Genomic DNA, 26618 nt, shown 5'->3' with positions numbered 1-26618 from the left:
AGCCAGTGTAAATGCAGCCTGAGGCAGCACTTTATGAGTGTGACGATAAGCCTGGATTGGGATGCAGCCAGTTGGATTCGTACACTTTGTAGTGTGAATATAAATGACTGCGGATGTTTGGGTCATAGAAGAACTGGTGGGCTTATTGCGGTGTGTGTGGGGGAGTAAAGAAAAAGAGAGAGAGAGAGAGAGAGAGAAAAAGGGAGAGAGAGAGAGAGAACGAGAGAAGCTCTCTGTGAGCTTTATCGACCATGTTGTGATGCAGCGGATGCATTGATGATGATGGTTTTGTGCAGTGTGGGAGCTCATTTTGTCTAACCTTGTCTCTTTATCCCGAAGGGCTCACACTCACTCACACACACACACACACACACACACACACACACACACACACACACTCAGTGCTATGATATAATGTCACTGTTATATGGAACCTTAGTATCTTTGAATGCATTTAATATGACATTGACATACGGCAAATATATTTTATATACATATAGATTCTTCAAAATGAAAAAAAAGGTATATAAATAGAATACATTAACATGAGATTTTAATATTTGCAAATAAAGCCCAAAATATTCCAAATTGTAGCCTGTTCATATTCAAAAGTACTTTTTCAGTCCTATTTACACAACATATGTTTTATAATGAAACGTTTTGACCCATTATTTTTTACATTCATCTTTTGTTTTTTATTTTATTTTCCTTTATTTTATATAATTATTTATTTATTTTTGCTAGGCAGTGCCTCGTTACGACACCTCGGACCGTGTTTGCGGCACCGCACACGACTCGGTTTCCGGTAGTGTCATGGCGGCCTACGCGGGTGCGTTTCAAAGCACCGGTAGCATTGAGGAAAATAAAGAATTAAAGCGTAAAGCGCGAGAGGAAGTCCTCCAGAAGGTAAACGAGCATTTATAACAGGTTTACTGGATACGAGCTTTATAATAATTAATTATTGATGAAAATTTAAAGCTGCTTGGGAAGCAGTGGTGCGCTACATGGCTAATGTTTTTAGCCGACTGCCAAATCGCTTCTTATGTATACACAAGTGTCCTGTTTAGAATACTGAAGTTTCCCAGTGTAGAGTTTAGTCAGGTCTTTAACACTCACCTTCGCACTGCTACAGTATATAACTCTGTGTCATGTTCAGTGCGAACCGACTCCTAAAAAGCTGACTAAAGGAATTAGCTTCTAAAGAGTTGATTAGAGTCGACTCCTAAAAGCTGAGTCAAGTTGTCGACCTTGAAAAACTGGCTTAAAAAACCGACTCCTATAAAGCTGACTCGAAGAATTGATTTAAAAAAAACCCTGACTGAATGAATTGATTCCTAAAAAGATGACTCAACGATTCGACTCCTTAAAAACGTAATTAAAGAATAGGTTTCTAAAGAGTCGACTCTTAAAAAGCTGACTCAAAAAATCGACTCCTAAAAGGCTCAAAGAACTGACCCCTAACAATCTTTCTTCTCTCTCTCGCTAGGCCAAGCGTCAGTATGAGAAAGACGAGCGAAAAGAAAAGCAAAGGAAGGCCCGAGGTGAAGACACCTGGATGCTCCCAGATGTTGAGCAGCGGCTGCAGCAGATAAATGAGGTATGTGGGGGTGGAAGAAGTTCTGTGCGCACAATATGTTTATTCCTAATGATTTTGTTGTGGTTATCCCCCCCCCCCCTCTTTTTTTTTAGGACCATTCTGTGAAAAGCAAGAAGAAAAAGGAGAAATCCAAGAAGAAGAAGAAGAAGGAGAAGAAGAAGAAAGAGAAGAAAGAGAAGGCGAAATCCCAGGACGATCAGTCGTCTGATAACTCTGAGGTCTTCTTGCTGGTCTATTTATTTGTCAGCATGTTTATATTGTACACTTTTGAGCACCAGTTACTTATTCATACTAATGTTTGTAAAGTATTTTTAGTGCCTTTCTTTTCTTTTCTGATGTATTTTGTACTTTGGTGTTCTTTTTCACGTCTCTTGATCACGAATCTGCAGGAATCTGATGATTGGGTGGAGGCTCCGTCTATAACAGGAAGTGTTGATAAAGCATGGAAGGTCTCGGATCAGACTCAGGCTCAGACCACCAGCAGTTCCAGCGAGAGGGTGCGTGTGAAAGGCTGTAGAGGGAATGAGAAAGCGTGAAAAAGTGTGTGTGATTTGGGACACGCCCACAGTAAACTCACAATGGTGGGACCGTTTGTCTTTCTCAGCAGAGAGACGAGTGGATGACGTTTGACTTTTTGGCCATGAAGACAACGTCGGTTGCAGAGCGTCGCGCAAAGAAGGAGGCGGAGAAAGAGGCGGAGCGCGAAAAAGCACAGAGCATCGAACAGGTGACGCGACGTGTGCGAGTAAAGGCGCGTTTCCCTATTTCTGTTTGTGTGTTGAAGGGTGATGTTTAAGCCCCGCCCATCTGCTGTATCTCTCAGGCCGGCCTTCACAGATTGGAGCTAAATCCATATTGGAAAAATGGAGGGCGTGGACTGCCCCCGGAGGAAGGTGCCAGTAGTGCAGCTACTAAAGGTAAACACATTCTCACACATTTCAACCCTTTAATGGAATTTGGTGGGCGTGGCTAAATGTGAATCAGCCAGATGACAAAAATGGAGCGAAGTATATTAAATAATTTAGTCCCTGCCTCCGTCTCTCTCTCTCTCTCTCTCTCTCTCTCTCTCTCTCTCTCTCTCTCTCAGCGGCTGTGGTGGATGATGGAGGACGGGGTTGGCTCATGAAGTCCTATCAGAGGATGAAGGAGCAGGCCGAGAGAGAGAGGCGCAGCCTGGATGAAGTGGTGGCTGAGAGATATGGGGTACACACACACACACACACACACACACAAACACACCTTAAACACTCTCTTGAGGAACCCCATGCTTGTTGCACCTCTTGGTGACTAATAGAAAGCAGTTTAGGGCTCACTCGTTATGTTTGACCAACCAGATTCAGCTTTTGGTGCTGGAAGTTAAATCACTCCAAATGTGCAAATAAACATTGAATGAAATTAAATTTTTTTTAGACTACAATTGATTGTGTGTGTGTGTGTGTGTGTGTGTGTGTGTGTGTTGTAGTCCATGGAGCAGTTTCAGAAGAGACTTAAGGAAGCAGAGGAAGCCGTTTTCTCACAGAGGAAAGATGACCGAGACATTGGGAGGAAAGAAGAGGGATATGGACGGACACAAGGGTGGAGGAGAGACAGGGACAGAGAAAGGGACAGGGACAGAGAGAAGGACAGGGATAGAGACAGGGATAGAGAGAAGGACAGGGACAGTGAGAAGGACAAGGACAGAAAGAGAAACAGAGAGAGGCATTGGGAAAGGCAGAGGGACATCGGTAGAGAACAGTGGGGTAGAGAGCAAGACCGGGACGAAAACAGAGAGCGAGACAGAGATAGAGAGCAAGACAGGGACAACGAGAAGGATATTGGAAGACGGAAGGACATAGCGAGAGACCGAGGAACGGAGAGAGAAAGAGGACGTTTCCTCAAACCCTCAGACTCTGAAGACTTCTTGCCCCTGGGGGAGGGCTTTAGGAGGCCTGGATTGACAACCTGCTCTTCCAATCAGAGCTCAAGGAAGTTCTTGAAACCTGGAAATGATAATGATGATAATGATAATGCTGTCCCTGCGTTGAAGAAGAGAGAGGAGAAGAAGGATGGAGTGAAAGAGAAGGAGGAGTCAGTAACACTAAAGAAGGAGGAAGAGAGAAGGACTGCACCAGTGCAGAAGAGCAGGTGAACACACACACACACACACACACACACACACACACTGTGTTCACTCTTAATTACCCGTTAAACATGCTTGTGTGTGTGTGTGCACAGAGGTCGTTGCATATCTGTATAGGACACAAGTTTAAAAATATTGGAACAGCAATCAGCATTTTTTTTTTCGGTTGCCAGATACGCACAATGCACTGCCTTTTATTGTTGTTTGCCAGAGACAAAAAAAAATCCATGATCAGACATTAAAAAGTAGTACCTTGTGCATGTGGGTTGCCATATTGTAGAAGTGCATGGTTCGTGTACACTTGGATTTCTAGATTAAAATCGAAGGCTGTCGTTATTAGCGCTAGAGGTCAACCGATTTTTCTCTGGCCGATGGCTACATTTAAAAAACCAGGGCAGCCGATTGGAGATATATGATGTCGATTTTTTTGGGGACTTTTTTCCCCCTTCATGTTATAAAATCAAATTCTCAATTAAGAAGACGTGATACAGAAAGTCGCCTAAGTGAAACATTTATTGAAGAACACAACCCTCTCCAATCAGTGCACTGGTTACCAGGTTTTTGTACCCGCGCCTACCTGTGGTCTGCACGCACAATCGGCCGATGCCGATTTATTAAAAAGTGCGAAAAATTCGACCAGATTAATCGTCCGGCCGATCAATAGGTCGACCTCTAATCAGTACCAAAATGACTAAATTCTGGTTGCCTGTTTGAGACGTGTACAACACACTAATGCGCTAATTTATGTTACTGAGATGAGATCACGCACTGCTGTGTTTGCTTGCATGATGGATCATTTTGGACCCAAAGCTCCGTGCACGCGCACACACACACACACACACACACACACACACACACACACACACACACACACATACAATCTTGTTGACTTAAAACAAACATTCTGACACTGAAACACTGTTATACAGAGCTCACATTGACTTATTAGGAAATGTGGCTTATTATCACATTTTGTGTGTGTGCACGTGTGTGTGCACGTGTGTGTGCAGTGACCTGAACTTTATCAACCTCTTCGTGCTACATCCCAAATTAGCTTTGTGTGTGTGTGTGTGTGTGTGTGTGTGTGTGTGTGTGTGTGTGTGTGTGAGACTTTACAGTTTATTACGCTACTGACTGCTAATCTGTATTTTAGGATGTTTTCTTCAACATGTTAATTTTTTTGTCAAATTCCTTTCAGTGGCTTATAAATACAGCTGAGTGCAAAAGTTTGGATGAAAAAATCCAACAACATTAACATTGTCTATTTGACAATAAGGTAGGTGCGCAAACTTTTGCACACGGCTGCGTCAAAGGGCCCAAAATATAAGGATATTATCGTAAGACATAATCGTCAATTCGAGCGGGACGATGAAAGAAAGGAAAGAGAAGAAGGAAAAGAATAATATAGCAGGAGAAGCTCTTTGAGAAGTGGAATGATGTAGCTAAGGCTGAAGAACAGCATGCTGACAACTGAAGGTTCACCTTCACCATTTCCATGCGGAATGAAAGTAGGGTTTATTTATTTACTGAAAGCAAAGACAAACCCCTTCCATGGTAAATCTGAATATAAAAATACAGATGATTTAGATACTAATAGACTCCTGGATCGCTGTATAACAGTAGATCATTGGTTGAGATGTTTTGTTTTTGTGATTACAGTTCAGAGAGTGAGGAAGAGGAAGAAGAAGAGGAAGTGCCGCTCCTGACCGACGAGGAGATGAATAAACTCGGGGCCAAACTTCTCAAAGCCGAGCTCATGGGGAATATGGTGAGGTGAAAACGCTCCACTGAGGCCACTGAGGTCTCGTTCTTTTTCCCCGCCAGTGGTTCAGTTTTCAAACCTGAAGAAAGCGTATATGTGTGTACTGTGTAGTAGGACCGCGGGAATGTCTCAATCTAGAACAGTTGTTCCCGAATCTCCCAGAATGATGCTGCGAGATGTTTGTAATTGTAAGATAATCCTCCACGTGAGGTAAACACTGATTAGTATGGAAGTGCACGCCGTGTAAAAGGGGTCATTGCAGTCATTACCACCGTATGACGTACTAGTAATGTACTAAACCTCACGCGCTCCCGTCTTACAGCGGGGCGCTAATTTGTTAATGTCTAATTTGCATAATGCTGCTTCATTTGCATATATTTGTAGTCTCATTTGCATATTGTGTGTGTGTGTGTGTAGGCTCTAATGGACTCGATGAAGGCTCAGCTAGAAGCTGCGCGGAAGGCGAGAGAGAATCAGGCTCACAAACCCAAAAAGGTGTGTGTGTGTGTGTGTGTGCGCGCGCGCAGTGTCTGTATGGTTTGTGTGTGTGTCCGTATGTTATAATTGCCCTTCTTGCTGTCTGTGCAGCAGGAGGTGGAACAGGAAGTGGTCTTGTTCAGAACAGACCAATCGGGACACTCGTGGCCGGTCAGCGGCTCCTCCCAGCACGTGGAGCCCAAAGGTGGGCGGAGGAAGAAGAAAGCGGTAAGAATCCGGCGTTCCTTTCCGTTTTTTTTATTCTGCAATCCCGGAACTGTGCAAATTCGTTACTTTTTTAACAACTTTTCCGAACACTACATGGACAAAAGTATTCCCACACCTGACTTTTCCAGCAAAACCGTTTCCATGACGTGTGACTCACCATTGTATTAGATGTCTCTGGAAATGTTTTCCCTTCACTTGGACAGTGAGACCCAAACATGTTCTAGCTGTTTGTGCACAAAGCCAGCTCCATGAAGATCCGCTTTCCAGGGGTTAGGAGTGAAAGATCTTCCTGCTGTAGAGCTCCGAACCTAATGAACACCTTTGGGGATGAATTGGAGCTTCACTCCAGGCTTCCTCACGTCACCTCAAGCAGTACCTGACTTTACTAACACCATTATGGTGAAATGAAATCTCAAACATCTCCACAAAATCTTGTGGAACATCTTCCCAGAAGAGTGGAGCTTATATATGCTTTCTTCATGTTTAAAAAGAAGCTCATATCAATCTTATGGTCAGGTGTCCACAAACGTTTTGTCCTTGTAGTGTAAGTATGAGCAACTTGTGACTCACAGTCTAATGACTGTGGAACCCTTAGCAACACACACTTCTGCCTTTATTTCTCACCTCTTACAGAACTCTGTGTGTGTGTGTGTGTGTGTGTGTGTGTGTGTAGAGCCTCTTGAGCACCCTTTCAAATGTTAATCCACAATTAATCAACAAGGGTGATTAAATCGTTTAACTGTGTGTGTGTGTGTGTGTGTGTGTGTGTGTGTGTGTGTGTGTGTGTGTGTGTGTGTGTGTGTGTGTGTGTGTGACGGCAGATCGAGACCCATGTCGCCGGCGAGCGTGTGCGTTACTTTGCAGATGATGATCGCTTGGATCTAAAAGAGATGGTGCGCCGGGAGAAGATGACCTCAGCTCAGGATCAGAATGCCCTCTACTCCCGAATGGCTGCTAAGGTGGGTACTTGTGCCACAATCTGGCAACCAGCTTCTCACACATTTACAGCACCTTGTAACCAGGATTATCAAGACCACTATGAGAGCCCTTTCTAACACTTGTACACAATCTGGCAACCCAAACCCATTCTAACATCAACCGATACATTCTAAGGAATGTATATGTCTCCACCTGGCAACCAGGATATAGCAACTTTGGTGGCTTAGATTTTAATCGACATCCAAATGCACTTATAATGCGTCGTGTGTTTCTCCAATCTGGCAACCCATATTCACAATTTACTGCTTTCTAATATCTGATCATGGATTTTTTTTTTGTCTCTGGAAACCAATGTCAATTAGCAATCAAAGGCAGTATCTGGCAACCAGACATACAGAGATTGCTGTTTCAACGGATTCAATCTTGTGTCCTTTACAGATATACAACGACCTATGTGCACACGAGCGTGCGCGCGCGCGCACACACACACACACACACACACACACACACACACACTCACGCTGAATGTAACAGATGGTGAACATCTCTCTCTGCCTTTCTTCATTGCTCTCCCTGAGAGCGAGTATGTGTGTGTAAAACATCGAGGGTGAAAACTGTATTAATAAACTTAGAAAGACGTCACTTTCACCATGGAGACTGGAAATGAAAGTGCCAAACATTGCACATTTTAGCTTTCTCTCTCTCTCTCGCTCTCTCTTGCGCTCTCTCTCTCTCTCTCTCTCTATAGAGTAATTGCTCTAGCGTTACCATGGCGATTATGCTAAAAATATGTACTTATTTTAGCTGCATGTGCATGATGAATGCCAAGTCAGCAACAGCAGTTTTGTGTCTTTGTAGCGTGTGTGTGTGTGTGTGTGTGTGTGTGTGTGTATACATGTGCGTATGAGTTGCGCACACTAACGCATCTACTGATACACACTGATGCAATGTCTCACTCTGTCAATCAAACATGTCAAGGACAAGAACACACTTCCCATAGAACTTGTTGCCACGGAGATGATGTCTTTTACACACACACACACACACACACACACACACACACACACACACACACACACACACACACACAAAACTGATCCTAGTAAGAATGGTGCAGTACTTTATAAAATACCTAAAACCCTGTTAGAAAAGGTGGAGAACGATATTTTATAGAAATTCTGATTCTGTTTTGATTTTATTGATCTGTTCAGTGCAGTACATACTGAGCATGAACATGTACGAAAGCTTTAAGAACTTGAGGACCTAGAGAACACCATGAAGAACATCCTAAAAAAAAAGAGAGCTCTGAAATAAGTAAGAACCTACTAAACCACAAATTGAAAATGGCTGAAGAACAATAAACTGATTCCAGTTTCTGAAAAAAAGAAAGAATTACATAAAGCCGTAAGGAGGTAATGAGGTAGTAAAGCTGTCAGAATGTGACACGGAACATAACGATCATGACGAAGTAAAAAAGCCGCCAGAGCATAACGAGGTAGTAAAGCGGTCAGAGTGAAACGCAGTAGTGAGCCGTCAGAACATGACAAGGCAGTAAAGCCTTCAGAATGTAATGAGGTAGTAAAGCCATCAGTGTAATACTGTAGTAAAGTCAACAAAGTGTAACGAGGTAGTAAAACTGTCAGAATGTAAAAAGGTATTAAAGCGGTCAGATCACAATGAGGCAGTGAGGTAATAAAGCCACCAGAGCGTAATGAGGTAGTAAAGCAGTCAGAATGTAACAGAGTATTAAAGCCGTCAGAGCACAATGAAGTAGTAAGGTAAAAAAGCTGCCCAAAATTTATAAGGTAGTAAAGCAGTCAGAGCACTAAAGGTCAGCAAGTAACAAGGAAGTAAAGACTTTAAAACCTAATGAGGTAGTACAGCTGTCGGAATGTAGCGAGGTAGTGAAGCTGTCTCAAAATAACGACCGTAATTAGGTAGGAAACCCATCAGAACATAGCGAGGTAGTAAAACTATCAGAATGTAAAGAATGGAAGTAAAGCTGTCTGACCATAACGAAACTAACTGGGTTGTAAATCCATCCAAACATGGGTAAGTAGTAAAGCTATCAGAACATAACAAAGTAGTAAAGCCGTCAAAGCGTTTTGAGGTACGTAAAGCAATTAAAATGTAATGAGGTAGTAAAGCTGTCAAAACATTACAAATGTAACAAGGTATTTAAACAGTCAAAACATAGCAAGGTAGTAAAGCTATCAGAATGTAATAAAATAGCAAAGCTGTCTGAGTGAATTGTGGTAATAAAGCAGTCAGAATATAACGAGGTAGTAAAGCGGTCAGAGCTTAACGAGGTGGTGAAACGGTCGGGGTGTAACAAGGTGGTGAAGCGGTCGGGGCGTAACGAGGTGGTGGAGCGGTCGGGCCTTAACGAGGTGGTGGAGCGGTCGGGCCTTAACGAGGTGGTGGAGCGGTCGGGCCTTAACGAGGTGGTGGAGCGGTCGGGCCTTAACGAGGTGGTGGAGCGGTCGGGCCGTAACGAGGTGGTGGAGCGGTCGGGGCGTAACGAGGTGGTGGAGCGGTCGGGGCGTAACGAGGTGGTGGAGCGGTCGGGCCGTAACGAGGTGGTGGAGCGGTCGGGCCGTAACGAGGTGGTGGAGCGGTCGGGCCGTAACGAGGTGGTGGAGCAATAAGAATGTGATGACGTACTAAAGCCTGTACTAAAGTTCTTGTGCGTGTGTGCATGTTAGATGATGGGCAAGCAGGATGGTGATAACTACACACTGGATGACATGTTTGTATCGAGCGCGGCTCAGAGAGAAAGGGAGGGGCTTGATGAAGAGAGAGCGAAGAACCGAGCGATGGGAGAGGGGCGCCGCCTTGAAGCTCGAATGGATAAATGTCCGTTCTGCTTCAGCAACGCCGAGCTGCCCAAACACCTGGTGGTGGCTATCGGGGCAAAGGTAAGTGCTAATTACCCCACCTATGCCAAACTACCCATTCCTCCCACGCCCACACAAACACTAATTATCTTTACACGCTGTTGAATGTCATGCGTCGAAACTATCACCAACCCCATTAGTTCCCTTGTGTGCTAATAATTACACGTATGCTATTTGACACTGATGCTACTACAGCTAAAACCTCGGTGTGTGTATGTGTGTGTGTGTGTGTGTATATAGGTGTATCTTTGCCTTCCTAACAGTGTTTCATTGACTGAGGGACACTGTCTCATTGCTCCACTGCAGCACCACTGCTGCTCAACTGGCTTAGACGAGGATGTGTGGAATGAAGTTCAGGTATCTGTTTTGCTCGCACAGACACACACACACACAAAAGCATACACGCACACCTGCAAATTGAATTCACATCGTCACTTTTTTCCCCGTCTCTCTAGCTTTTCCGCAAGTCTTTGGTTCAGATGTTCGAGTCTCAAGGTCTTGACTGCGTTTTTCTTGAAACTCACATGAACCCTAAGAAGCGCATACATATGCTGTACGAGTGTGTTCCACTTCCACGCGAGCTTGGGGATATGGCACCCATCTACTTCAAGGTAACTTATAAGACGTTGAGACAGAAGCCACCAGATAGATACAGGGGTGGAGGAAGAGGCTGAAACAGAGGGATGGATAGATGCAAGGCCAGGGACAGTCATTGAGACAGAGGGCTCATAGACAGAGGCAAAGAGAAAGAACCAGATAGATACGTGGGCAAAGAAAGCATCTGATACAAACAGCTACAGAGCAGGAATGAAGTCTGAGACAGAGGGACAGATAGGGGTGAAGATGGAGGCTGAGACAGAGGGACATACATTTACAGGGGGTAAATGGGGAGTCTGAGATAAAGCAACAGATACATGGAAAGAGAAATGGCCTGAGACAGATTGAGAATCTCAGACAGAAAGACAGATATGAGGGCAGGTACAGAGCCTAAGACAAGAAAAAGAACATAAAACGGATGAATCTGCAGATAAAGAGGGTGAGGTAAAGACTAAGGCAGAAGGATAGATAGATGCAGAGGCAAAGACAGGCTGAAGCAGTGGTGCAGGTACATACAGGGGCAGAGATGGGGGTTTAGGCAAGGGGACGGTTGGATATAGGGGCAAAGAAGGAGTTTAAAGCAGTGGGACAGGTAGATACAGGGGCAGAGACGAAAGCTGAGGCAGTGGGACAGGTAGATACAGGGGCAGAGACGAAGGCTGAGACAGTGGGAACGGTAGATACAGGGGCAGAGACGAAGGCTGAGACAGTGGGAACGGTAGATACAGGGGCAGAGACGAAGGCTGAGGCAGTGGGTGCGGTAGATACAGGGGCAGAGACGAAGGCTGAGGCAGTGGGAACGGCAGATACAGGGGCAGAGACGATGGCTGAGGCAGTGGGAACGGCAGATACAGGGGCAGAGACGATGGCTGAGGCAGTGGGACAGGTAGATACAGGGGCAGAGATGAAGGCTGAGGCAGTGGGACAGGTAGATACAAGGGCAGAGATGGAGGCTGAGGCAGTGGGACAGGTAGATACAGGGGCAGAGATGGAGGCTGAGGCAGTGGGACAGGTAGATACAGGGGCAGAGATGGAGGCTGAGGCAGTGGGACAGGTAGATACAGGGGCAGAGATGAAGGCTGAGGCAGTGGGACAGGTAGATACAGGTGCAGAGACGAAGGCTGAGACAGTGGGAATGGTAGATACAGGGGCAGAGACGAAGGTTGAGACAGTGGGAACGGTAGATACAGGGGCAGAGACGAAGGTTGAGACAGTGGGAACGGTAGATACAGGGGCAGAGACAAAGGCTGAGACAGTGGGAACGGTAGATACAGGGGCAGAGACAAAGGCTGAGACAGTGGGAACGGTAGATACAGGGGCAGAGACAAAGGCTGAGGCAGTGGGACAGGTAGATACAGGGGCAAAGATGAAGGCTGAGGCAGTGGGACAGGTAGATACAGGGGAAGAGATGAAGGCTGAGGCAGTGGAACAGGTAGATACAGGGGCAGAGATGGAGGTTGAGGCAGTGGGACAAATATATACAAGGGCAGATGAGTTACCTGTGCTGATTATATTGTCCTGAACACACAAAAATACTTTCTTGTGTCATGTTTGTGTGTCCAGAAAGCCATCATGGAGTGTGACGAGGAGTGGGCGATGAATAAGAAGCTGGTGGACCTGTCCTCCAAGAACATTAGACAGGCTGTAAGACATACACTTGTTACTGGTTAAGGCTCTTCCCCTCATCTTTTGCTCTTCAGTGTGATCATGCATCATCTGTTTGTGTGTGTTTGTCCAGGTTCCTCGTGGTTTGCCGTACTTCTCTGTCGATTTCGGTTTGCAGGGAGGATTCGCCCACGTCATTGAAAATCAGGACAAGTTTCCATACTACTTTGGGAAAGTAAGTATCCGCTCACACACGCGCATACACATGCTTACGCAACGTATCCTGACACTCTGCGTTCTCACAGGAAGTCCTCGGTGGTATGTTGGACCTGGAGCCGAGACGATGGAGGAAACCGATCCGAGAGAACTTCGACGACCAGCGGAAAAAGGTCCTGCAGTTCTCGCAGTGGTGGAAAACCTTTGACTGCACTAAGAGCCAATAAGAGAACTGCATTCATTTTGGGGGAGGTGTCAGGTGCAGTCCACGGGGAGTCCGAACTGTCAAATGATATATCGTTGAGCTGAAACATTAAAGTTTTTTTTTTTTTTATGAAACATTTGTGTTGTTACATGTGTTTGTGTCTTCATTGATTAATTATTGAGATGATGTACATGTGTATAAAGTGTACCCAATGTCCTTCCTACCCAGTAATGTATTAAATCAGCCAAGATAGAAAACTAAAGTTGTGGACCAAGTGTGCAGTTCTTGGACATCCGCATGCTGAAATCTTGCCATTTGCCCCCAAGGTTTTGCCACAGATTCTAAATCAAGGTGAAGTCCTCACCCCCTTATTTATGTTTTTTTCATCTCTGCCCCTTCATCTACCTGTTTCTCAGTCTAAGCCCAGTCTCTGCCCCTAAATCTATCTGTTCCTTTCTCTAACCCTCTGTCTATTACTGTTTATCTGCCTCTCACCCTGTCTATGACCCTGTATCCACCTGTCCCCGTGTCTCTGTCTCCAACTCCGGTATCTATCAGTTCCTCTGTTTTAGCCACAATCTATGCTAGGATTGCTCTGTCCCCAATCCTGACCAGTCTCCCGTCTCTGCTAAGGTTAAGCATTGTCACACCATGATGCTGCCACCATCATGCTTCATTGCAAATGATTAGCAGTGGTAGGAGCAATCTTCCTTGGAGCAATCTTTGCTGCAATCTCTCTTTGAGCGAGGTATAAAACAATTGGCCGTCTTAAGAGGTCACGTGAGCTTTGATTGGCTGCCATCTACATGTGACGTGATTGGATGACGCAACAAATGATTCACATCATACATCAGACAAGACAGAGCCTCCACAAATCTGTGGCCATGTTTCTCAGCGAGGCAGGCTGTTCTGTCCTCTGTGTTTCTTCCACTTTTGTGACAAATTGATTGGGGTTTATATCTGTGAGCAAAAACCTACAAAACAGGGTGCATGAAGGGAAGGTGGTGAGGAAGTGGGGAAATATTAGGCAAAGACACTAAGCCAGGAAGGGACAGAGAAAATGAGCAGACAGGTTGAGACAGAAAAAAGAGAAAAATGTCCTGGAGGCAAAACAGGGACGTAGTGTGTTGCACAGTTTGAAATGACCTATATTCTACATATTATAATGTGCCTAAAGGCCCTAAATCCTGTTGTGGGTTATTTTCATTGACCTGTGTGTCGAATTCTATGAAATCATAAATGATAATTTATTTGTTATTGTGGACGTGGTCTTGCTTTCTTTGGAGGCCAGTAATTAAAAAATTCTGCAGATTGATACACTGTATGGACAAAAGTATCGAGACACCTGACTTTTCCAGCCATATCTGGTTCTTCCTCAAACTGTTACCACTAAATCGACACACTTGTATAGGAGCATGGAGTTCCCTTCACTTGAACTAGGAGACCCAAAGCTGTTCCAGCTCCATGAAGATATACTTTCCATGGGTTGAAAAATGTGGACGGTCTTCCTGCTATAAAGCTCTGACCTCAACCCTATTCACAAAGATGAATTGGAACATCACCCCAGGCCTCCTCACCTTCTCACCTCACCTTCAGTACCTGAATTTATTAACACCCTTGTTGATGAATAAAATGAGAGCAAATGTGGAAGTGGATGTTCACAAGGATAAGGTTAAAACTCTGGTGGTAAAGGTGTGTGTGTGTGTGTGTGTGTGTGTGTGTGTGTGTGTGTGTGTGTGTGTGTGTGTGTGTGTGTGTTTATCGGAGAAGACATGATGAATTGACTCCCTTTTCATTTGGAAAACAGTTAAAACCAAATGGTCAACATTCCTTGTAGTCAAATCTGTTTATACAAACCAGAGTGTGTGTTTCTCTGCTGCATGATTTGTTGCTTCTGGGAAAAATACTATATATACTAAATATTTTCCTGAAAATAGTCTTCATCTGCAAGAAGTGATGAATTCTGCTCTTATAATAACTTCCACTCTTCTGGGAAGATGTTCCCCCTGTATTTAGTGGAGATTTAGTGGAGATTTGTGAGATTTCGTTCAGCCACGAGGGTGTTATAAAAAAAAGTCAGGTACTGAGGTGAGGACGCCTGGGGTGCAGTCTGTGTTCCAAAAAAAAGCAAAAGGAGAAAAGGTTGGATGTGTATAGTGAACATCTGCGAAGTCAACAAGAGAACATCATGACTTTTTAAAGAACAAGTGCTCTCTCTCTTTCTCTCTCTCTCTGTTTTTTCCTCTCTTTTCTTTCTCTCTGTCTCTCTACTATAGTCTCTTTCTTTTCTCTTTCCCTATGTCTCCATTTTTTCACATTCCCTCTTTTTGTCTCTCTTTCTCTCTCTCTTTTTGTCTCTTTCCCTAAGGTCTCCCTTAGTCTCTGTCTCTTTTTGTCTCTCTTTCTATTTGTCTCTCACTCTTTTAGGTCTCTGTTCTCTCTCTCTCTCTCTCTCTCTCTCTCTCGCTCTCTCTCTCATGTTCTTTACCTCTTGAACTCTCTGATTGGCTGCGTTAAACTCCGTCAGTGTCGCGCGGTGGTGCTGAGAGAGTCCACGGATCGCGCGCGCTTCAGAGAGAGAGAGAGAGAGAGAGAGAGAGAGAGAGAGAGAGAGAGAGAGAAAAATAGAGATGAGTGGTCCTTTGCGCTCGCGGATCAAAGCGCGATTCGGTAATAGGAACACGCGCCACGGGACGTGATCCGGTCCTCTGCGTTTCCGCGCGCGCTTCGCTGATCTCCGCTTCATCTTTCCTCTGAGGGATTTTTTAAAAATTTCTTCTGTTTTCTTTTCTTTGTAAAAAAAAAAGGAAAAAAAAAAAAAAAAAAAAAAAAAAAAAAGAGATGCGTGCCATCGCGTGCCATCGCCGCCGCCCCCTCGTCTCGCCGCTCGCGCGCCCCGTCCCTCTCCTCCGCGTCCTCATCCTCACCGCCGCACGCTGTCCGCGCGCTTGACGCGGCGTCTAATGAGAGTGTGCGCGCGGGCCGGCGGCGGCTGCGAGCAGCATGTCCTCGCGCAAGATCTCATCGGAGTCGTTCAGCTCGGTCGGTTCCGACTGCCTCGAGAGTCCTGACGATGCCGAGTGCCCGTTTTCGCGCGCCTTCTGGAACGGCCGGAGCCCCAACGACACGCGCGCGTGCCCGCTCGACGAGCAGGCTGCCACGGGTGCGAGGAGGGCCGCCCGGAGGAAGCGCGTGAACCTGGACTCGCTCGGGGAGAGCCTGAGGCGGCTCACCTCACCCACGGTACGCAGCGCGCGCACACACACACGGACACGGACACGGACACGTACTTGTACGTGCGTATATCCACGGCACGAGGCGTTGGGCACAGTGTGACGCTCGCGCTTACACACACGTGTATTATTGTATCGTGTCTTTTCACCAGGAATCTCTTTCCTCAGGTCTGTCTCTCTTTCTGTCCATCTGTTTCTCTTACTGTCTCTCTGTCCTCCTTCGGTCTCTCTCTCATATTGTCTTTCTTCCTTCTGTCTCTTTCACAGTCTCTCTCTCTCTCTCTCTCTCTCTCTCTCTCTCTCTCTCTCTCTCTCTCTCTCTCTCTCTCTCTTCCCTTCTTTCTTTCTCTCTTTCTTACTGTCTCTCCCACTTTTGTCCATCTTTCTCTTACTGTCTTCCCCTTTTGTCCATCTCTCTCTTACTGTCTCTCCCTCTTCTTTCTTTCTTTCTTTCTTTCTTTCTTTCTTTCTTTCTTTCTTTCTTTCTTTCTTTCTTTCTTTCTTTCTTTCTTTCTTGTGTTTATATGAGGATGATGTAGGCAGGATGAGTGACACTGGATCATCTTCACTGTTACACACTTCACACACATATGTGTGTGTGTGTGTGTGTGTGTGTGTGTGTGCGCATATTTGAATATGTGCTTAGAGCGACTGTGATGTTCCTCTGGTTTGTATGTTGTTTAATCTGAGTATGCAACCAATACAGAGAGCGAAAGATCGAGCGCATCAGCCTTGTGTGTGTGTGTGTGTGTGTGTGTGTGTGTGTGTGTGTGTGTGTGTGTGTGTGTGTGTGTGTGTGTGTTTTGTGTGTGTCTCAAGATCATCTTTTCTTTTTAGTATGCACAAAAACCAGCCTTCTCATGAGAATGGTCTTGACTCATTAATCTATGACACACACACACACACACACACACACACACACACACACACACACACACACACAGTAACAATGGGTAAACCTAGAGGACATAAAGAGTGTATGCTTGTCCCCTAATGAGACACACCTGCTCATCATATCATATAATAATGGGGTATTATGAGAAAAGCTCTTGGGTCAAACACCAAGTATGGTTTGTGTCCAGGCCGAGAAAAGTGAGCCGCAGCCTGGAGGTGGTCTCTTATTGCCCGCTGTCGGCATTAATCAAGGCTCCACTTAGGCAGTCGATTGCGGAAGGTTGTAGTCGTGCAGTTAAATGTTGAAACAAAAGAACAACCTTTATCTCCATAGCTCAAGCAAACCCAAGTCCAAGCAAAATGCAGTATAAATTCGATTCTGACCCTCAAAAACTTCGAGATCATGGGCAAATCCACGAGAAATAACAATTAATATACTTTTGATTGAAATGTGAATTAAGTCACTCCCTGGAATGGCATGAAGAGTGTCGCCACCGCCATCTGTGACTGAAGTGTCCAAGGGAGCAAAATTGGCAATTCTCTCAGGTCGGGAGGGGTGTATGCTCTCTTGCCTGTCAATCAAAGCGACACTAGACAATCATGGACATCTGCGAGATCATGGAGGCGGAAGACGGTAGATAGCACTTTCCTCCGAGTCTGTTACTCAGTCATTTGATGCAACATGAGCAGCAGTTTGAAAAAATAAAAAGAACGAGGCTGGCTGTCTTCAAATGTCTTGAAGGAACCATGTGTTGGCCTTCACTCTTTCCATGTGGTAACTCTCAGATTATAGTTTGCTTGGGCTTTGCTGGGGTTTGGCCAACAGTCAGACTCAGATACTACATTATAAAGGACCAGGACCTAGTTTCAACGTGTAAAGAGTACTTTGCCGGAGTCTGTCCTCAGGAAGCATTTTGGTATCCTCTAACATCAGATAGAAATAATTGGAGAAACAATATTTAAATGACAAAGAGGGTATCTGGGACCTCAAGGAGTGTTCTGAACATTGGTGTTTTAATTCTGGAGTCTATATCCTTTCTCTTGCAAACCAGAGCCTGTTGGTAGGGGTACAGGTACTAGTCAATTGAGCAGGCAAATTTGGAAAGCAGATATGGGAGTAGTTGTGGGATCAATTGTTGCTGGTAGGTGCTAGGTCAAATCTTCTTCCAGAACATCTTTGCTTTTTGCAGCATAGCAAAAGGCAGTGGTCATTACATTTATGAGGGTCTGCAGAGCTTTTCCAGGGTTTGCAGTTGTTTCAAAAATTTGATTGCAGGCGAACGAAGGGGACCCTCCTGTAAATGAGTCAGGGTCACCCTGTTTATTTTATTTCGGTCACCTCCTCCTGGACCTCAGACTGACCTTGCCCAATTCTAAATGGATGGGAAATGGACGATCCTGTTAGTAAGGCTAATATGCCAAGGCGTCCTTATCATATCCCTATCTGGATAAGAAACATTAGCATTTGGCTGCAGTGGCAGACCTGAAAAGAAATGTAGGCGCCCTTATGCATCGGTACCCTCCAACATCATATAGAAACAAATGGGGAAACAATATTCAAGTGATAAGGAAGCTATCTGAGACCTCCAGAAGAGTCCAGAACATTGGTGTGTTAATGCTGGAGCCAACATCCTTTCTCTTGCAAACCCTGATACTGGTGGTAGGAGTACAGGTACTAGTCATTTGAGCAGGTAAATTTGTAAAGCAGATATAAGACTGCTTGTGGGATCAGTTGTTGCTGTAAGGTGCCATGGTCAAATCATCTTCCAGGACATCTAAATGCTTTGCTGTTTGAGACCGGCATTAGCATGTCCTCTGATTCGTGTAGTGGCAGACCTGTAAACAAGCAGTGGCTTCTATGTTCTTTGTACCAGCCAGTCTAAATGCTCTCATCATCCATCCTCCCACAATGGCAACTCATACTGCTTCGGTTTGGAGACATTTACTTTCAGTCGTTTTAGTAAGTGTGAGATAAAATAAAGGCAGAAAGAAGTAGGTTATAGTGACTTTGACGGATAGCTCAGTCAACATTCTCCTGTGGGTTAGTGTCCTTCAAGTGAATATTGAAAGGTTCCTATAGGTTAGGACACAACGTGTCTACCACCACGGTTTATCCTTGCCTTGTTGGTAGAGTTCCTCAATTAAGTTGAAGAGCCGCCATTATGAAAGAGAATTAGTAAGTGAAGTGGAGTGGAACATAGAAAGGACAAAATGAAAAAAAATGTTGCGAGGTCTTGAAGAGGTAACCTCCTACCCCCTTATGTTTGGGTAAATCCAGAGGTAGACCTGAGGAAGACATATGTTGTACCTTTTATTGTACAAATTCTGAGGTCATACCCTTGAAGGTAAAACCATTCTGGAAATACAATGCACATATAGAACTCATTGAAAGAACATAAATGCAATTCTGGCACCAAGACTGTACATGATATGGTACATTTGTTCTTTAGGAAATAGTGGGAGGTGAAAGCTCAGTGGTTATGGCATTGGACTCTGGATTGGAAGGTCACAAGTTCAAATCCCAGCACCACCAATCTGCCACTGCTGGGCTTTTGGGCAAGGCCCTTAACACTCAACTCCTCATTGTAAGTCGTTCTGGATAAGGGGTCCACCAATGCCATACATGTAAATGGAGCATACATACCTGTAAGGTTTTATGTTAAGTCCTATTACTAAACATACCCTTTGAGACATCAATATGTGACCTCTCCATGATGGCTTTAAGGAAGTCCTAGAGAGACTCTTGTAGGTTCTCGTGGTCTCTTGGTAAATTTTCACAGATCCAGATGCTGGATCACAACTTTCAATGTTTAGAGGCATCGATCCAGATGATTGAAAGTTGTCTTCTTTTAGTTTTCCTTTCTCCTCCTGTGTGAGCATGGATATTTCACCTCAGGCAATTCCTGGTGTGCTTCCTGGTGCACAAATACTGATACACTTACCCAGTCAGATTTAGTCGATTGTAGGCAAGACCACCCTTGTAAGGTTTGCAATGACTTACACTTGGCAAATTCACTGGGTTATTTTGAAGCAAAAGTAAACAAGAAGCCCATTAGCCCATATTTCTATGAAATTCTATCTAATCCTGCCAGCCTTTTTGTACGATTCGGGTTTTGGTTTTTTTAGTCAACTGAAATTGACCCCTGTTGCATAGGAAGTGGTAGCTCAGTGATTAGTTCAATTGAATTCATTTTTATTTGTATAACGCTTTTAACAAAGGACACTGCCGCAAAGCAGCTTTTCAGAGATAAAAACCAGTTGTAAAAGAATGTATGTTTTTTTTTTATTTTTTTTTTTATATATATATAATTGTTTGTCCCTAATTAGCAAGCCATTGGTGACTGTGGCAAATAAAGACTCAGAGATGGTTAAGGTTCTGGGTTGCTGATCAGAAGGTCGACGGTTCAAATTCCACCACTCAAATGACTAGATGCCACTTTTGGGCCCTTTAACAAAGCCCTTAACTCTTTGTGCTCCAGGAGTTCTGTATTATTGCTGACCCCAGCTTCCTGGAGTAAGCGAAGAAAGAATTTCCCTGTCCTATAATGTACATGTAATAAATAAAAAGCCCTTTCACCATTTAAACGTGTTTGCATCCCTTTTTGCTATCCAAAGAATTTTATAACCAACAGGGGGCACAGATGATGCTCTAAACCAGTGGTCTCCAATCCCCAGGCCATGGACCGTTACCAGTCCGTGGGCAAATTGGTACCGGGCCGCACAGAAAGAATACATAACTTAAATTATTTCCGTTTTATTTATTATCTGATTCTATTCAATCCCAGCCACACCAAGCTGACAATCCTGGGCCCCTGAGCAAGGCCCCTAAGCCCATAACTGCTCAGTTGTATAAATGAGAAAAAAAATCGTATGTCGCTCTGGATAAGCGTCGTCTGCCAAATGCTGTAAATAACACACACAAATTTCATTACATTCACAGCTGTTTAACAATATTTGTGTTGTGTGTGTGTGTGTGTGTGTGTGTGTGGCCTCAAAAGGGCAAAACATCAATTGAAGTTCAAACCACATTAACGCAACAAAAGTATCTCTTACTCCCTAGAGAGAGAGAGAAAGTGTGTGTGTGTGTGTGTGTGTGTGTGTGTGTGTGTGTGTGTAAATCACTGAACGACTGACAATTAATCAATACTAATATCTCAGCCAAAGAGCAAACAAGACACAGAGTGTGTATAATAGATTTTGTGTATGTGCGAGTGTGTTTACTTAATTAGGACTATCTCTTTTTCCACAAGCACTTGTGTGTGTGTGTGTGTGTGTGTGTGTGTGTGTGTGTGTTTGAATGTCCTCTCTTTTCTCTGACCTCTAATGTCTCTGGATGGTCTCTAACCAAGCGTGAACTACACACACACACACACACACACACACACACACATTTTTTTTTTTAATAGAAAAACAATCTTTGCTTAAATGCCTTAAATCAGAATATGACCTTTTCATGCACTCAAGGATTCAGTGTTTTATGTATTGTTTCTGTGTAAAAGTGTGTGTGTGTGTGTCTGTGTTTGTGTGTGTGTGTGTGTGTGTGTGTGTGTGTGTGTGTGTGTGTTGAGCTGTGCTGTGCTGTGCTGTAAATTTTTGCAAGCTGCTAGATTTATAAATCTATCATTTTTATAGGTAGTAGGAAGGAAACTGGTGGTGTGTGTGTAGTAGTGTTTGGGAGAGAAAAAGAGACAGAGGGGAGAGAAAAAGAGACAGAGAGGCTGAGAGAAAGGGAGACTAAGAGAGTGATATAGAAGGTGAGACTGAGGGAGGCAAAGTGAATGAGACAGAAGGTCAGACAGAGGGAGCTGAGAGAGTGAGACAGTGAGACAGAGACCGAGCGAGACAGACAGAGGGAGCTAAGTGAGTGAGACAGGAGGTGAGACAGAGGGAGACAGAGTAAGATAGACAGGTCAGCTTTATGATAATGATACTGGAATGCATTTCAGTGTCGTGAACGGGATTTTGATTTGCTTATCGTAGCCGTGACAGTATGAGTAAACACACACACACACACACACACACACACACACACACACACACACAAATAAAATTCTAATATAAAATATCAGATGTATGTTATATTTGTGTTGGAATGCAACATGAAGGTGATTGGAACATATGGACACGTTCAAGTGGAAGTGGAAAAGTGCAGTGGACTGTGGACCTTTAACCTACAAAAAAGTCGGTACACAAAGTATAATATGTCCTCGGATGCGGAAGCATGAAATTCACCCTTCACTTGAAATCGGAGACCCGAACCATGGTTTGGAATTTTCAAAAGAAAAAAATTTGCGTGGTTTTGAATAAACTCGAGGTTGTCGGTTTTGTGTCACGACTTTTTTGTCTTTATAGACACAGACGATCCAGCAGGCTCTGCAGAGAACACTGGACTTCTACAGACAGACAAATAACAGGTATCTCCTCCCTCTATCGTTCATATATACGCGTACACTCATGTGTCTGATATAAAGGGAAGCTATTTCCTTTGTGTGTGTTTGTGTGTGTGTGATTGTGTCAGCGGCAGCGGTGAGGACGGGTCCGAGCAGAAATGCACATTAGAAAAATGCCCGTTTGTAAACTCCCAGTCCGACAACCAAACCGACATCTCAGGAATTCTGCAGTACACAGCGGCAAAAGTGGGTGAGTACACACACACACACACACACACACACACACACACACACAAACACACACATACACACACACACACACACACACATCAAGATACACAAACAAAAAGATACAAGCTAGCTTCAAGTTGCGGTAGTGAAATCTCCTGTTATGTTTGCAGGCGTGGGCTTCCCCACACTCCGGGAGCGATTCGGAGAAGAGTTCTTTGGACTTTGCCTGGAGGAGAACGAGCGGGTTCTCCGGGCTCTAGGTGGGAACCTGCAAGACTTCTTTAACGGCTTCGACGCTCTGCTGGAGCACGCCAGGACTTCTTATGGGCGCAGGGCGTCTTCGGAGTCCTCGTCCTTTCTGTGCAAGGACACTGAGGAAAATCAAGGAGAGGGAGAGGGTCAAACCCTGCTTCTGCACTGCTTTAACCCAGACCCTACGGTGGGCGTGGCCATGCCAGGGTTGATCCGAGCCGCAGCCCGGCGCATCTACCAAGCGGAAGTCAAGGTGGAGGATGCTCCGCCGACACGTCTCCGTGCGGTCAACGAGGACGGAGAAATCTCGGATCACTCGACCCCCTCGTCATCTCCTTCCCCGCCCACTTTTTCATCCCCCGCCTGTTTGTCGTTCCTCATTCGGGAAGTTCGGATCGTGTCATCCTCGTCGCTCTCGTCCTCACGCCAGCTCTCACGCTCGCCATTGGACCTCCGTATCGGACTGAGCACGTTCTGCAGGGCGTTCCCGTTTCACCTTATCATAGGCTCCAATATGGAGGTTCTGCAGGTGGGGGCGGGACTAAAGAATGTCGGCGAGGGGATTCGGAAGCCTCACAGGACGCTGAGCTTCGGCGACAGCTTCCAGCTCGTATCGCCCAGAATTCCTTGCTCATTCCAGAACATTTTGCTGCGGCTGTCTACGCCGTTCACCATCCGTACCCGGCCTGACCCGTCCGCTCTGGAAAGCAGGGAAAAGGTACGTTGGTTTTTGGGTTTGCGCTAATCAAAATCGATATTGACTGAAAACTAGAAAATGCTGTCATTGTGAATGATGTCACGAGCTTCGTTTCTAATTCAAAAACTCATTACTTACTTTGGAAAGTTTTTCACTCAAGTCCCAAAAAGAATCTGTGTTACTCAGGAGTCGATTATTTCATAGAGACGAGGTTGCATCATTTTGAGAAACTCGAACCAATCTGAATCATAAAGTGTGCTAATTAAGATAAAAATATATATGTTCATTAATAAATATAACTATATAATTGATAAATCATAGATAATAAATAAAACCGCGCTCTCTGTGCAGCACGCAGTCTCGTGTGTAAAAACAAACAGAACGTGGCGTCAGTGATTCGCCCCTAGAGGCCACCCTCGTAACAACAGCGGACCGGAAGCCGGAAAAACTATAATTTTTTTTGGCCGATAGACGATAGTTCCAGCAATCTCATACCGGTGCAGATTATTCCGCAGAACTGTATTGTACATGTGACAAGCAAAAGTCTCATGTGGCTAAAGTAATAATTTTTCTAAATGCTCTTGTTTTTACCCATTACATTGAAGGTCATCTGCAGTGACATCATAAACCCTGTCTTATGCCCCTTACGTCAGCGTGAGTGATTTCAATTGTGAACCCAAAATCAAGTGCATACTCAGGGGCTTCATATTTTCTTTCCCCAAGCTGTAAGTTGCTCTAGAAAAGGATGTCTGCAAAATTCCCTAACTGAATATAACAACGTCCTCCCCCCCCCCCCCCCCCCCCACACACACACACACAGCCCTCCAACTAATCTGTGAGAAGATTTTCAAAAAGAAAACTGGTCCATGGAGCAAATCCACTGGATTAGCTTGCTAACATTGACAGATTTATTATTATTGAAATGCTTAGAGTGAGATAAAGCGTATGTCTGGATATACTTCTATTATATTCTATAACTATAATGCAACACACACACACACACACACACACACACACACACACACACACACACACACACACACACACACAGAGGATTTAACTGCTGGGCCACCAGCCATTTAGTCAAAAAAAGACAAGAGAAGACATGAATTATGGAGTTTGTAGTACAAACATTAGCAGAGCTGCAGACAAATACTGGGTTTGTTCAGACTGTGTGTGTGTGTGTGTGTGTGTGTGTGTGTGTGTCTGTGTGTGTGTGTGTGTGTGTGTGTGTGTCTGTGTCTGTGTGTGTGTGTCTGTGTATAATCCTGTGTAAATTCTCAAAGGAGATAAGACACCATGCATACTAGCCCACACTTACTCTCACAGACACATCTGACATCAGCTGCACATTCTCCACCAAACAGAGTGTCTGACATCTTCCCCGAGTGTGTCTAGAACACAGCCAGGATTTACTATCAGTTTATCTAGAACCGATCTGCATTTACAGTCAGTTTACTAGAACCCAGCCTGGATTTATGATGTGTTAATGTAAAAAACAACTCTGCATTTACACCTAGCCGAGCTAAAAAAAAAAAAGAGATCCACAGACATAGTCAGAGTATATAGATAGATGTGTCTTTTGCAACGTGTTAATCTAGAACTGGATAGTGACCGAAGCAAACCTGGCTTGTCCTTACATCCATTTTTTTCCACATAAAACAGGCCTGTATTGATCTGTTTATGTAGAACACAGCTCCAGCATATGTGAAGCTGGACAGGATTTGTAGTTGTAGGCAGTTTATCTAGAAACATTCTTTTACTGAGGGTGAAAATATTTATCTAGAACAGACCCTATGACATTTCAGGTTATCTACAACAAGGTGGCATCTGAAAGCAAATTCTGATCTAAAGTTTGTGAGTTTTTAATCAATAAGCATAGCTAGAGCACGTTATCCAACTGCCGTATCTAGAAAAGGCTGCGAATATTGCAATTTATCTAGATGGTGCGATGGTGTAATTCTGTGTCTCTATACTGGTAATTTATTGCTTTCCAGAATGTTTCGTCTAGTGGATCCTGTTACAAAAAAAATGGAACACCTAATATATTAGAAGGGACAAGGGATGCCAATAGGGACCATTAAGGATGTCATTAAGGATCCAGATTTTTCAGTACGTTTACAGTTTTTTTAATTTTGATGATGATTCTTTTGAAATTAGATTATTTTAGTGATGTTTATAGTCCACCTAAGTTAATGTAACATTGTTTATTTTTTCCCCCCAAGTTTATCTTGAACACAGATTGCTTGATTGGTTTATCTAGAATAACATTTATTATTTTATTTACAACTCATCAGTTCACCTACTGCTCGGCTTGTGAGTAACTGATTTATCCGAGTATTTACTAAGTGGCTGTGGGATTTTTTTCAATTGTACAGCCTACATATGCAGTCTGTCTCAAGAACCATTCTAAATGGAAAGATAGCGATGTGTTTCTGAGCTGCATTAGTCAGTCCATCATACACTTGGAGCAGAACTGTAGAAGAAGCTCTGTTGCCATGGAGATATGCCTTGTACCATAGCAATTAAACCTTAATACTGCATGGCAGCCATTCGTTGGTGTACCAGCTCAGATTGCCATGCTTTCTGTGTGTATATGTTCTGCTAATCCAGATTCACATATGTCAAAAACGTTTGCCGGCATGATGTCAAACCAGCTGTCAGTCAGATACTTGGAACCAATCACACTAATCATTCTGTGTGTAGTGCTGCAAAATATCTGTGAAGACTTTGATTTATGTAGAACACAGACTGCATTTATAGTACATTTATCTGTAACACAGCCTGCATACGGTCTATCTAGAACACAGCCAGCGATTGATGTCAGCTTATCCTTTATCTGTAGCTTATGTACACTGTAGTCTTCATCTGTAGTCTGTTTATCTAGAATTTGTCCTGCATTTGCACCTGGTTTATCTAGTCTTGTCTAACATGTTTTATCTAGAACAGTCTTAATTTACATCTGGTTTATCTAGAACACAGTCTTCATTTACGTTTGGTTTATCTAGAACACAGTCTTCATTTATGTTTGGTTTATATAGAACACAGTCTTCTCTTAAATTTGTTTTATCTAGAACACAGTCTTTATTTACATCTGGTTTATCTAGAACACAGTCTTGATTTGTACCTGGATAAACATTATTTACTACATTAACTACCAGTTTGTCTAGATTACAGTGAGACTATCTACAATATAATTAGCATTTGCATTTAGCGTATTTAATGTGTTTATCTTTATTTGCAATCAGTGTATCTAGAATACAGTTCTATATTCCATAG

The 26618-nt window shown here is 44.0% G+C and overlaps 2 protein-coding genes across 8 annotated transcripts in view; both read left to right on the top strand.

Annotated features, from left to right (window-relative positions):
- The first annotated feature begins 750 nt into the window (after positions 1-750).
- On the top strand, positions 751-12776 carry cwf19l2 (CWF19 like cell cycle control factor 2). 4 transcript variants are annotated; one of them, XM_083549175.1, is made up of 18 exons: positions 751-906; positions 1487-1597; positions 1690-1815; positions 1987-2094; positions 2202-2324; positions 2421-2514; positions 2685-2800; positions 3060-3721; positions 5376-5484; positions 5896-5973; positions 6067-6183; positions 7005-7142; positions 9828-10040; positions 10260-10376; positions 10475-10630; positions 12180-12260; positions 12355-12456; positions 12527-12776. In XM_083549175.1, exons 1-18 carry the CDS (start codon positions 814-816, stop codon positions 12662-12664), a joined length of 2682 nt encoding a protein of 893 aa, XP_083405301.1. In that variant the 5' UTR covers positions 751-813; the 3' UTR covers positions 12665-12776. The 4 variants fall into 4 exon arrangements, with proteins under 4 accessions (XP_083405301.1, XP_083405304.1, XP_083405303.1 ...); XM_083549178.1 differs by having other exon boundaries at positions 753-906; positions 2205-2324; positions 6070-6183; XM_083549177.1 differs by having other exon boundaries at positions 753-906; positions 2205-2324.
- Positions 12777-15169: 2393 nt separating this feature from the next.
- Positions 15170-26618, top strand: part of gucy1a2 (guanylate cyclase 1, soluble, alpha 2) — a 24817-nt gene continuing 13368 nt past the window's right edge. For 2 of the 4 annotated variants that reach the window (XM_083549021.1, XM_083549024.1), the window contains exons 1-4: positions 15170-15885; positions 22122-22183; positions 22288-22409; positions 22561-23360. In XM_083549021.1, coding sequence (XP_083405147.1) covers positions 15646-15885; positions 22122-22183; positions 22288-22409; positions 22561-23360 — 1224 coding nt within the window. In that variant the 5' untranslated portion in view covers positions 15170-15645. The remainder of the gene's footprint in view (positions 15886-22121; positions 22184-22287; positions 22410-22560; positions 23361-26618) is intronic. The other 2 variants (XM_083549023.1, XM_083549022.1) reach the window with 2 other exon arrangements.

Source organism: Silurus aristotelis (genome assembly GCF_946808225.1).
Source record: "Silurus aristotelis genome assembly, chromosome: 8".
Lineage (NCBI taxonomy): Eukaryota > Metazoa > Chordata > Actinopteri > Siluriformes > Siluridae > Silurus > Silurus aristotelis.
This window is presented reverse-complemented; position numbering and strand designations above follow the sequence as displayed.

What these genes read in the sequence shown, in the direction of transcription:
- cwf19l2 (XM_083549175.1), top strand. Translation starts at nt 814, where the DNA reads ATGGCGGCCTACGCGGGTGCGTTTCAAAGCACCGGTAGCATTGAGGAA. An exon ending in AGTCGTCTGATAACTCTGAG is followed by an intron (nt 1,816 to 1,986) that starts GTCTTCTTGCTG and finishes ACGAATCTGCAG; the next exon opens with GAATCTGATGATTGGGTGGA. An exon ending in TGGTGGCTGAGAGATATGGG is followed by an intron (nt 2,801 to 3,059) that starts GTACACACACAC and finishes TGTGTGTTGTAG; the next exon opens with TCCATGGAGCAGTTTCAGAA.